General features: G+C 44.9%; 2 protein-coding genes across 2 annotated transcripts; one reads left to right on the top strand and one right to left on the bottom strand.

Annotated features, from left to right (window-relative positions):
• Positions 1–186: 186 nt before the first annotated feature.
• rnf180b (ring finger protein 180b) lies at positions 187–5,329 on the bottom strand. The gene is made up of 8 exons (XM_035184284.2): positions 5,184–5,329; positions 3,889–3,991; positions 3,661–3,756; positions 2,630–3,364; positions 1,970–2,092; positions 1,648–1,867; positions 1,432–1,557; positions 187–793 (listed from the first exon to the last, which is right to left on the bottom strand). The coding sequence occupies exons 2-8, from the start codon at positions 3,943–3,945 to the stop codon at positions 597–599; spliced, it is 1,554 nt and encodes a 517-aa protein (XP_035040175.2). The 5' UTR covers positions 3,946–3,991; positions 5,184–5,329; the 3' UTR covers positions 187–596.
• Positions 5,330–6,561: 1,232 nt separating this feature from the next.
• On the top strand, positions 6,562–8,250 carry htr1ab (5-hydroxytryptamine (serotonin) receptor 1A b). Its single transcript, XM_035184904.1, has one exon. The coding sequence runs from the start codon at positions 6,755–6,757 to the stop codon at positions 8,012–8,014; it is 1,260 nt and encodes a 419-aa protein (XP_035040795.1). The 5' UTR covers positions 6,562–6,754; the 3' UTR covers positions 8,015–8,250.
• The last annotated feature ends 4,391 nt before the right edge of the window (positions 8,251–12,641 follow it).

The raw sequence follows: 12,641 nt of genomic DNA, 5'->3' as shown, positions 1-12,641 counted from the left end.
ATTCCTTCTCCATCACACCTTTGCTTTTGTGTCTCTATACAAAAACATCACCTCCTACTCTAGAATGTGCTTCCACGTCCCTGCTAGAACAAAAGCCTTTTGTCTAATTCTAGAAAGAAAACTGTGGTGAGCTATTTCAGAAATGTTGAGAGAAAAGAGACAAAAAAAACAGGTTTCTTCAGTTTGTAGAATAAAGTAAAATCTATTTAGACACTTTTATTATTCATAAATAATTTGTAATATTTATGTGGCTCAGTGTTTTTCATATTACTATTGAACAATCCAGCAAACAGAACTCAAAAAGAGATGTTTTAATCTCCTGGAGATTAAAATACTAAATCAAACCCTTTATGTTCAAATTAAAATAATTCACAGTTGCATATTCAAATGATTCACCTGATTGTCTTCGTCGTTTACTTTCAGTAAGACAATGAACTCTTCACACAGTGTGAACGCTTCCATTTTCTTTTACATCTGGTTTTATCGTTTCCTTCAACATAAACTCGATGAGACTTTCTCAAAGTCAGAAAATCTCTCAAGAGAAAAAATGAAGACTGATAAACCGGCACTGCAAACTCTCAATCGTCCTCGGCTCCTCAAAAGAAGAAAAAGTACACGAGGAAGCAGAGGAGCAGGAAAGCCAGGATCCAGTTGACGGAGCGGACGTAGTCGACGAAGAGGCCGACGTCGAAGAGCCAGCCGCGCATGTCGGTGAAGTTCAGGGCGTCCAGCGGGAAGGCTCCGTGGGCGAAGTGCCAGCGTCCCCTCACCGTGGCTACGTGTCTCTGATACCCTGAAGTTAAATGGAGACAATTATACTTACTCAAAAAGCAATTTGCATCATATTGTGTGTGTGTGTGTGTGTGTGTGTGTGTGTGTGTGTGTGTGTGTGTGTGTGTGTGTGTGTGTGTGTGTGTGTGTGTGTGTTTTCAAGTGATATAATTAATCAGACAGTCAGTGGGTGAAAGTTATGGAAGTTCAAGGCTGCAAATATTAAAATAACCATCATCATGAAGCACAGAAACATTTTACATTCAAATTTCTAGTCAAAAGTCCAGTTTGCTTTTAAATTTTCAAGTTTCAAAAATGACAAAAATCTTATGCACTTAAAAAAACATATGCCAACTTATATAATCACGATCATTTTAAGGTTTGTACTTCCAAAGATACGAGGACAAATACCTGGTAATAGGAGTTTTAGCAGTAACATGTTGTGTAATGTCATAACATGTAAATGATGACATGTGTAGTGTTGACACCTAATCTCACACCATGTAAAGGAAGTTAATGAATAATGGAGATTGATGTTTCATTACTTTCGGTTTGTTGTTGTCACAGCCTTTTAAATGACATTTCATCCCTCTCCCTCATCCTGGTCACCACTGATAATCCAGAGACTTCAATGTTTTCCAGACTTTAGCGGCGTCTTACCCCAGAAGGTACGGAAGCATGAGCGACAGCTGGGCAGCGGCCACTTTGCGCACGGAGCCTTCTTGAAGTTCAGCTGGCGGCCGTAGTAAACTTTAGGGAAGAAGGTCTTCACCGTCTGGTTGAGCTCTGAGGAGGAACAAGCACAGTGAGGAAAACAGCACATCCTCACGTCAGAGATATCAGGAGGTCAAGTTCTGAGTCCTGGAGCTCGCCGACCTTCGTGTAAGTCGGTGTGCGAGATGAGGGTGCGGCAGAGAGGGCAGGGCGTGTTCGTGTGTCGGTTCTTGGCAAGCGTGCGAAGACACGGCTCACAGAAGACGTGAGCGCAGGGCTGGCAGCTGTACGGGCTGAAGAAGACGTCGAGACACACGGCGCAGGTCAGACCCTCTCGGTCTTCCTCCTCGCTGTCCACCAGGGACCTGCTCAAACTCTCGGCCTGAACGCAAACACACAAACATATTATATTACTTTAATAAATTCAGATAATTAAACGTGAGACGGTTTAAGCTCTGCAGAAACCCAGAGGATGAACCCTCACCTGCTCCTGCCATCGGTGCAGCCAGCGCTCTCTCCTCCTCTGTTTCCGTCGCAGACCCTTCAGACGGTTCCTCTCTTTTCTTCTCCGGCTGATCGAGGCTGGGGAGGCGGAAGAGGCTCGAGGCTACGAAGGCAACACACATGCACACAGACACACACACACACATACACACACACACAGACACACACATGCAACAATGGTTGGAGACATTTACTTCCCATAACAAAAAATGTTGGACATAACAAACAACACTCCTTTGTTTTAGCGTTTCTTTGAGCATTAGTGAAACTACAAGAATTCAGTTTGAGCAGAGTGTGACAGAGGGGAGAGCAAAGGTCATTCACAACTAAAGGTTTAGCCTCTGGGGAACTTCAGCGTCATCAAAGAATTGAATGGAAATGTGCCCTTTCAATTTTGACACAATGACAATCATGGCCTGATGTATGTCCTGAAGCAAAAAGGTCAGAGGGTCACTGTAAGTAACGACACCCATCCTCTGGGGATCATGAATATCAACACCGACACGCTCGACCAATCACGAGTCAGTCACAGCCGTCAATCGTGTTTCTAGCTATAATGAAAGATGCACGTATTTAACGCGCACCTCTACATGTTCATGTCCCATTTGCTAACATGGATGAGGCAGGGTTTATGACTCACCTCCGTTTCCTCGTCCCGCTCAGCTACACTGTCGGAGACGGTTCTTCCTCTGAGGAACAGGGTTGAGTCAGAAGCGTCTTCGTGGCTGGTCGTGGTCGCCACAGACGACTCCACCGTGTCCACAGTTGGCAGCAGCGGTTGATCCAGGAGCAACCGCCTCCCTCCAAGTGAACCGAAGGCGTCAGCGTCGCCTGAGGCTTCACCGTCCGCGTCCTGACGCGTGGGACACGAGACAGGTGACCACGTCGACTCATCATCTGGCCCCGCCCACGTCAAACCAGCCGCAGACCTGTCCATGAGGCTCGCAGGGCAAAAACAAGACGACCTGAAGGTGGCGCCATCCTCCAAACTGCCCCTTCTCCTGTGAGAGATGCAGTACAGAGGACTGAAGGGAAACGACTGGTTTTCACTCGGTGAACTCGACGCCTCTTCAGGGCGGATGTGGGACGTGACGGCGGCACAGTAGACCTGTAAACTGTCCGGTTCTGTCCCGTTAAACGTCTCCGCGTTGTTCTCGGCGCTGTCTGTCGGCGGAGCAGCACGTCCCTTCTCAGGCCTCGTCCTCCTCGGCTGGACGATGAGGACGTGGTGCTTGTGGTCACGATCCACGCGGCTTTTGTTGAGGTGGACGGTGGCGTCCTGGCCACAGGGACACTTAGTGTGGTTGATGAAGTTGAAGCCGCCCAAACGAGCGCTGCAGTTGTGGCAGTTCAGTTTCCCCACAGTCCACTGGGCCTGGACAAAAACCACAGATACTTAAAGCACGATTAATATATCTAATAGATGTATTTTAATTCAAATGTCATCTTGTCTGTCGACGAAAACAGAAATGAGAAATGTTAAGAGGTTATTTTAAACTTGCTACATAAATAAACTTTGACTTGACCTAATTTTTTACAGGATTAAAAATATGGAATTTTCCAGATGTGTATGAGAAAAGAAAACTCTTATTCTAATCTTGTTCCCCCGTGTGCCAGTGAACTCAACAATCTAACCCTGCAGGAACTTCCCTCCTGAGCGGAGACACTCACCTGGTGAACTGAGGTCAGGATCCAGTCCGGCAGCGCGTCAACGTTCACGTGCCAAATACTGCAAATAGCACCCGAGCTCTCCTCTGTCGCCTCCTCCTGTTTCACCGTGACACACACACACACAGTCACTAAGGTTCCTCTGGACACTGTCAGCACTGAGAATAAACATCTAAATGAGTTTAAAGGTGAACTAATTTAAATTAAATGTATTGAAGCGTTTTCACCCACCGGGGACAAACATGTTGAGTCTATCACACCTTTGCGACACCTCCTGCAGCGGAGCATGGTTCCCTCTCCTCACACTCATCAACAGCAGCTTTTCAGTCCGGCTCTGATGATGGTGACAGTAAAACACGGTGGCATCGTAAAGTCGTTCTTAACATATCTGGACGAAAGCTCCCGGAGAACTGAAGAATTAACTCTCAGTTCTTTTAAATCACTGCTCTCCTGTTTACCACGTCACCTTCTATTAAATGAAACTATTACTAATTTCTTACCCTGCCCCGGTTTCTTTCACTCCCATATTTCTGTATCTATTGTTTTCTTTCTCAATTCAACTCTTGTATTGTCTTATGTTGCTTTTACAATGTGTCACAGCTGCTTTTTCTAAAGCCCTTTGAATTGTCTGCTTCGACCAGAACAGGAAATACCTGAACCCGGACTCGTTTGGTTGATAAACACTGAAACAGTCTCGTTACATATATGTAAAAACATATGTGGACACATGAAAACTGCAGCTCTGTGTGTGACTGATGCGAGTGAAAGAAATAAAAACTTTGCGATCTATACTCTAAACTTTTCACCTCCCTCTTCCCTCGCTTTGGCTTCAACGACAAACTTTGTGGTTAGCGTGAGATCTGAATCCACCAAATAAAAACCACACGTTGAATCAGACAATCAGAATAAACACAAACCTACATTCAAACAATCCAAGAAGAAATCACATCACAGGTCCATGATTGTTCAATATGACTTTTAAATTAGATTGTCACATGCTTTTATTCATAATTTAACTCCTTTAATTGTGCATTTATTCTAATTATTATAAATTTTCTCTCAAGTCTCTGATTTCAAACAACCCAGGACACAGTTAAGTTAATGATTTGATTTCTCTGAGCAGTTTTAGTCTCATTAAACTTAATAAAAAGTGTATTTTCCAGTTCTCTGTGAGTAGTTTCACGTCTCTTTTCTAAAGTATCAGTAACTTGTTCTTTCTGTGTAACTGGAGGGTTTCTGCACAGACACTGATCTGTTATCAGCTTGGAGGCACAAGTCAGATGTTGTTGTATTTAGTGTAAATCTAGTTCCATTAGAATAAACCTGAGTCTGAGGTGCGAGTTTAAAATGTGTCGAATCTGCAGCAGGTGAAGAAACAAAGAACAAAACCAGTGCTAGCTTCTTTAGCTTCGTTAGCTCCCACAACAACAACAACAACAAGCTGCTTCCGGTCGATTAAACGATATAAAAACGTCCTGTCACGCGTCTTCTCGGTGCTGCCCGTGTAGCTCGGGCTGTGAACTCACCTTCCGGACAACTCTGCGCAGTTTGAGACGCGAAACAACGAAGAAAAGCTGCGTCAAGAAAAAAAACCTAAACACACAAAGTTCAACAAGGCTAGCGCTTCAGAGCAGCCCGTGACGTCAGAGCCGGGGAGCTACGGAAGGTGGAGAAGATCAAAACAAGTTCCAGCGTTTCCGCGCTGACAAAATAAAGAGACAGATCATCAGCGTGATTAATAAATAAAATTAAGATTAAATATAATAAAGAGAAGGATCATCAGTATGATAAATAAATTAAATTAATTAGTATTAAATTAATTAAAGCGACGGATCTGAATTTTAAATAAAATACAATAAATTAAAGAGACAATTCATTAGGATGTTAAATAAAATAAAATAAAATTAAATTAAAGAGATAATTCATCAGGATGTTCAATAAAATAGAATCAAATGAAATTTAAATAATTAATTAAATAGAAGGATGATCAGGATAATAAATACAATAAAAATGTAATTGAATTAAATTAAATTCAATAGACAGATCATCAGGACGTTAAATAAAATAAAACAAAATAAATGTAATCTTTGTTTAATTACATTACGATGTTCTGACCTGTGTTTGTTATGTTCAACCTCCTGCTCTGGCCTTAATTTACCCAATATTTAAATTAAAAAACATTTCAACTTCACCTCTATGTGTAGTGTGGACCTTAAGAGGAATATCCAGGGTCGAGCCTTTTCTTTTTAAAGCTCGTGCACATTTTCACCTTTCCTCAGAGGTGGAACTACATATGTGCTGTTATGTTCTTACAATAAGACTTTGCATGTCCGTCTCATTCATTTATTCGTTGACCAATGACGGATTGTTAACGGACCTGACGCCTGGTGGCAGTGTCTCACCGGAGGGCACCAGCTCGCTGCAGGTGCTGGAGGATTGAACACCGAACGTTCCTGCAATTATAGTGATAACATGTTAAATAATATATTAACTGTTCCTTGTTTCCTTCAGCCTGAGTGACATGTTTTTAACTTTCCAATTAGTGGCCTACAGGCGGTTTTGTCAGGCCACAAAAAGAATAGATCAACAAAAGACTAGATCCATTTTGTTGTAGTTATGTTAAAATAAATAAGTTATTAGGTTTTATTAAGCCAAATAGACAAATATTAGTTCACTAATATTAATGACAGGTTTGTGTAATTTGAGTGAAACCTGCATTAGAAACTAAACTTTCTTTTAATCTGCAAAATGGAAGAATCCACGTGTAAAAAGAGAAATGAAAAGAAAACAGACTAAAACAGTGTTGAAGTTTTTAAAGTTTATTCAGACTCCAGCTCGATGCTCGGGTCCAGAGCTGCAGTGACCGGACCCACTCGTGTCAGACTCGGTTTCATCCTCACGGACAAGTGACGCATTTTCCATCACCGGTATAAATGCTCAGCCTCATTCTCCATCAGCAGCCGACACTCGCAGTTCCGTCCCTCGCTGCAGCTCCTCTCTGCACCATGCGCCCCTCAGAGAGCCGCGGGGCCCCCGTGCGCGCCGGGCTGTCCAGCGACTAACCGGAGCTCCCCACACGCACCCGAGCTCAGCAGCGATGGAGGCCGCGAACAACTCCACAGCCTGGACACATCTGGAGAACTTCTCCATCGGAACCCCCGAACCCGAGGAGGAGGAGGAGGAGGTGAAGCTGAGCTACCAGGTGCTCACATCCTTCGTGCTGGCCGCGCTCATCCTGTGCGCAATCTTTGGGAACGCGTGCGTAGTCGCAGCCGTCGCCTTGGAGCGATCCCTGCAGAATGTGGCCAGCTACCTGATCGGCTCCCTGGCCGTCACCGACCTGATGGTGTCGGTGCTGGTGCTGCCCATGGCGGCGCTGTACCAGGTGTTGAACCGCTGGACTCTCGGGCAGGTGCCGTGCGACATCTTCATCTCTCTGGACATGTTGTGCTGCACCTCGTCCATCCTGCACCTGTGCGCCATCGCCCTGGACCGATACTGGGCCATCACGGAGCCCATCGAGTACATGAAGAAGAGGACGCCGAGGAGAGCCGCGGTCCTCATCAGCGTCACCTGGATCGTCGGCTTCTCCATCTCTGTGCCACCGATGCTGATCATGAGCTCCCAGCCCAACACCGCGCCGGGGCCGGACAGGGCGAGCACCAAGCACTGCGAGATCCGGCAGGACCCCTGGTACACGATATACTCCACATTCGGGGCTTTTTACATCCCTCTGACCCTGATGCTGGTTTTATACGGGCGGATATTCAAAGCTGCCAGGTTCCGGATCAGGAAGACGGTGCGTAAAACCGAGAAAAAGAAAGTGTCCGACTCCTGCCTGGCGCTGTCCCCGGCGCTCCTCCACAAGAAGACTCCGGGCGACGCGCAGAGCAAAAGCTGGAAGAGGAGCGTGGAGCCGCGGCCGCTGCCGAGCGTCAACGGAGCCGTGAAGCACGCAGAGGACGGGGAGTCCCTGGAGATCATCGAGGTGCACAGCAACTCCAAGAGCAACCTGCCGCTGCCGGACACCCCGAGCACCGCGCCGCTGTTCGAGAGCAGGCACGAGAAGGCCACCGAGGCCAAGCGCAAGATCGCCATGGCACGGGAGCGCAAGACGGTGAAGACCCTGGGCATCATCATGGGCACCTTCATCCTCTGCTGGCTGCCCTTCTTCATCGTGGCCCTGGTCAAGCCCTTCTGCCCGGACTCGTGCTACATGCCCCGCTGGCTGGAGGATGTCATCAACTGGCTGGGCTACTCCAACTCGCTGCTCAACCCCATCATTTACGCGTACTTCAACAAAGACTTCCAGAGCGCGTTCAAGAAAATCATCAAGTGTCATTTCTGCAGACCGTGATGTGGTCCAGCGGATCACTGAGGTGAAAAGTCATCTTCAGACTATAAACTGTGATTATTGTGAACGATGAATCTGAGCAGAGCGGTTCATAAAGATTATCCTGTGATAGTCACCATCCTTAATAACTAGGACATTCCTCCCAGAGGTGTGTGCAGCCTGCAGGTAGAGATACAGCTGTGGTCGTCTGATTGTAGCTCCATGTTCTGTCATGTTCAATAAACACATCATTTTTTAAATGATTGTTCTGAAGTCGTGATTTAAGCCTTTTTAAATTCAACATCGACAAACTGATTAAAAACTGACATTTCAGCCTCTGGAGTGTGAGAACTTTCTGTTTAAATTGACTTTATTTGAACATGTCACCTTTGAAATAACATATTAATATATATATATATATAGTAAAATACATTTTTATTAGTAAGTTGTGGTAGTTATATCCTTTCTCTACTCTGTAAAAACTACCAACTTCGGTCTACGAGTTCTGAAACTCAGAAAACAAATTTGTATTTGTAGAAAAAGGAAAAATTCCAAATAATAAATCCAAATGCTCTTATACACGGCACCAAGGACTGATTCTACATTTGTTTTAAAAGCTGCTCCACACTGCTGTTAGTCCTAAATCTGCATTTATTCTATATGAACACGATTGTCACTCTGCAACTATGAAGGCACATGAGAATAATGTCAGGAATCAAGTGAAGTCCACCACTGCAGTGCTCTGAAGCAAGGCACACGGTGAGAAGCAGCTGAAGCTGTGCAGATGTGCAGCTTCCAGTTGTGACTCAGAAAATCATTATTTTATCTGCAAAAAAAAAATCTTCACTCCACATCTTCATGCATCATGGTTCAAATTCACTAAAAATCCATTTAAATCCTATTTAAGATCCCAAAGACAGAAATCCAGAAATAAAGGTGTTTTTAATAATATTTGATGATATAAAAGTTATGGAGCTTCGGTGTAGAGCTGTAGTGAAATAATATTTGGGCTCCTGTATGTGATCCTTTAAAGCAGCAGGAGTGGGGAAAGGATTTTGATGAGATTTTTATCAAATTATCAAGAGAAAATCTTTATCTTCAGGGATTTCAATATTTCTGAAATAGACTTTGTCTGAAAGTCTTTGACAGATGTGATCCCCTGCAGCAGAAAAAAGTGTCATCGTCCTGAGCCCCAGACTCTCGTCCCCCCCCACGCTCCTCTAACTTGTTTCTGCTGACAGGGACACAGGGATCGTCTGGGAGGTTGTTGGGCGAGCGAACAGACAGACGGACAGATGGACAGACAGACGGACAGAGGACAGACGGACAGACGGACAGACGGCAGATGGACAGACTCAGAGAGGAGAAGAGAGGAGAAGAACCACACACATCCGTCACTGTGCAGGAGCATGATTCAAAGGTTCCCGTTAGAGGTTGTCGGGGTGCTGCTCTCCCTCCGTCACTCACGGCTTCGTCACATCTAAGTCCATCTTTAAAAGGCGCTGAAAGGGTCACACACATGCACGCTGGAGAGGTGGTCGCCATAGCGACATATGGGGGATGCAAACTCCGGGGGCCGAGGGGCAATTATCTGATCAAAGGGGGCCGCTGCCACACAGGAATACAGAGGTGCGTCTGAGGGGCCCACAGCTGGCAGCCCTCTCAGACAATAAGCTGCTGTGTTCTTCCTTCCTACCTTCCTTTCCTCTGTATCCTTCCATCCTTCCTTCCTTCCTTCCTTCCTTCCTTCCTCTTCCTTCCTTCCTCTCCTTCCTTCCTTCCCTCCCTCTGTATCCTTCCCTTCTTCCACTTTTACTTATAAAGTTTGCTCTAACATTCTCCCTCGTTGCACTTTCCACCTCGACAATCAAATTATTTTATTATTTGGAAGATTAGAAATGAACTTACCAGTCGTGAGACGTCTTCTGTGGCATCTGTAACGTTCAGTCTGATGATGTCACAGCGAAGTCATCTGGGTTACCTCAGCGTGGAAGTTTAGCAGGAAGCCTTCGTTTCAATTCTTCCTCCAAAGCAGCCTAATGGGCAAAGAATAATTTACATTATATTTAAAAATCTGACCATCATTTCCAACATTTCCTGTGAAAAGAAGAAACACTCTGTCTCTTTTAAAACTTCCCGTGTGATGACCTCTGCTGCTGTGACTCTGACTGAATCAACAAGTCGCCTTTGAGGAAGAGAAGATGTAATAAAACATGTGACTTTGCTTTAAACATGTTGTATAATAAAGTATTAATGAGTATTCAACGTAGCTGCCTCGAACCTCTAAGCAGAATTAAAATCCATCACTGAAAAAGAAAAACAGTGTTTAGGTAACTCGTCAGTTTTTTCATGTTGTGTTAATTTAAAATCCAAACTCCTCCAGTGTGTCACCGTGTTATCATCTTCTGTCACATCAGGACAAAAATAAAAAACCACTCAAGTCCGTATTGATGCATTTCCTCCACAACACTATTGTTATTCCGTCTCCTCAGAAGCAAATGCCAGGAGGATTTGTCCATCAGCTTTACCACCGTCGTTTTGACAGGAGTCATTTCAAAAAAATCATTTCTCAGTAAACAACAGCTTAAGTAAAAACACGACTCGCTGACAAAAGCATCAAGCTCTTCCCCGAGAAAAGAAGAATTCCGTGCAGTCACTAGAAAAACATGCACGACGATACCACGACCGCTGAAAGGCAACAACGCCGCTCGAATGCGACCCTGCAGGTGCTTGTGTTCACTCCAGGTGTGTTGACCGTGCTTCCTCTGAGACTGCTGCCGAGTGCACTTGGCTGTAAATCAGCCGGCACGTTGGAGGAGGCGAAGGAGTGCGGATGAAACTCCATCCACACGCTCTTGAACTGTTCAGTCGTGTGCCCCCCCCGCGGAGCGCCCGGTGGCGTTCTACTGTCAAAGGAATTACGTTCCGGCCTCGCTCAACCTCAAGGAGAACGAACCCCTCCACGTCTTCTGGGATTTCTGCTCTGAGCTGTTGTTGGGGACGAGTTTAGAGGAAAACAGCAGAACAGGAGATGATTAAGATGGAAACTTCTATCTATGTGTATTTAAAGACCAAAAGAAACGTGTTGATGTGTTTGCCCGACTCGTAAAACTGACTGAAGACACCTCTATTCCTCGCCATGAAGATAAATGAGGTACAACTGCACATCTGTCAACACGATCTTCCTCCAGTTGCTACGCTAAGAACAAGCGAGGTTCACTTGTTGTTTACTCAAATGATGATTTCACGTAGTTCTTATCACTCGGATTCAGGTTCCTGATAAGTTTGGTTTTAATTAAGTTGTTTGATGATATGAAACCGGGGGTGAAACGTCATGAGTTCGGATTCCGGGATATTTGGGCTAAATTTCTGGAATAATTGTAGGAAGGGAGATGCGTCCTCCATCTTTATACGAGTTTATGTATGTGTGTGTGTGTGTGTGTGTTTGTGTGTGTGTGTGTGTGTGTGTGTGTGTGTGTGTGTGTGTGTGTCCCTCCTGAACCTGCAGCAGGTGTCACTTTGTCTGCTTTCAGTCACTTTAAGTGCGACATCAAACGCTGAGTCACTGTTTGTTGTCTCGTCGTCTGATTGTCTCTCCGCAGGTTTTCGTCCTCCTCCTCCTCTTCTTCACGTGTTCCTCTCTGTAAGATAAAAGTTAACTCAACAGCTTCATCACTTCGTCTCGACGCGTCGGACGATTACATTTACTAAGACTCTAAATATGCAAGCTGCAAATGAAAAAGCAGAAGATTTACGATTGTATTATTTAGCTTATTTAAATAAATTCCCTTCAGGACTTGAATGATGAATTACTCACAAGTATTTTAGGGAGAAGTGGAAAAAGATTTATGATCAAATTCTCATAACGGAGCGAAGTCGTGAGACAAATATTTTGTGTTCAGCGAAAGATGAGTTTTCGAGGGAGATAAAAACATTTCTTCAAGGTGTATTCATATTCTACGTGCAGAAGTTTAATGTAAACGTGGAGCACCATCCCTGCGTGACTTCACTTTATCTTAATTAACCGTCACCGCAGTGTTTAGTTACTTTCCTGTTCTTAGAACCAGTTCAGCTTTGTTCCATGAGAAGATGTAATTAACAGGCTTTTAGTGCAGACAAAGAAAAGCCTGAAGAGTCGTGTCACACAAGGTCTCGGTTTCCACCAACAAAACACGAAGCCGCCACCGAATAAACAACTTCCCTCGTGAATTTCAAACTTCTTGTTGTGTCATAAATGAGACCTGTTGTGCAAACATGGTGAAATATAAAAATAGATTTCATCTTAACAGCTTGTTTGGGTGAAGGTGGTCGTTAAGGTCACTAAAATACAAATAAATGAACTGCTCCTGTATCGTGCTTCTCCAGTCTAATAGACCGCTCGATGCTATTTACCCACACAGAGCGAGCATCCGGAGAAATTACGGGTTCATTACGTTGCCCAAGGACACTTGGGAGGACTGGAGGAGCCTGGGATCAAACCACCGACCTTACCATTAGCGGACGACCCGCTCCACCTCCTGAGCCACAGCCTCACAGCTCATTTGTGCTCAACGTTAAGAGTAAAGACCGATACAGAGAGCGACACACAGAGGAAACAGAGGGGATGATGGGAAACAGGGAGGAGACGCCGCCGTGGAAAACCAGCTCAGGA

This window comes from Hippoglossus stenolepis, chromosome 18, assembly GCF_022539355.2.
Source record: "Hippoglossus stenolepis isolate QCI-W04-F060 chromosome 18, HSTE1.2, whole genome shotgun sequence".
Taxonomy (NCBI): domain Eukaryota; kingdom Metazoa; phylum Chordata; class Actinopteri; order Pleuronectiformes; family Pleuronectidae; genus Hippoglossus; species Hippoglossus stenolepis.
This window is presented reverse-complemented; position numbering and strand designations above follow the sequence as displayed.

What these genes read in the sequence shown, in the direction of transcription:
- rnf180b (XM_035184284.2), bottom strand. Translation starts at nt 3,945, where the DNA reads ATGCTCCGCTGCAGGAGGTGTCGCAAAGGTGTGATAGACTCAACATGT. An exon ending in ACTCAACATGTTTGTCCCCG is followed by an intron (nt 3,757 to 3,888) that starts GTGGGTGAAAAC and finishes ACGGTGAAACAG; the next exon opens with GAGGAGGCGACAGAGGAGAG. An exon ending in TGCACCGATGGCAGGAGCAG is followed by an intron (nt 1,868 to 1,969) that starts GTGAGGGTTCAT and finishes GTTTGCGTTCAG; the next exon opens with GCCGAGAGTTTGAGCAGGTC.
- htr1ab (XM_035184904.1), top strand. Translation starts at nt 6,755, where the DNA reads ATGGAGGCCGCGAACAACTCCACAGCCTGGACACATCTGGAGAACTTC.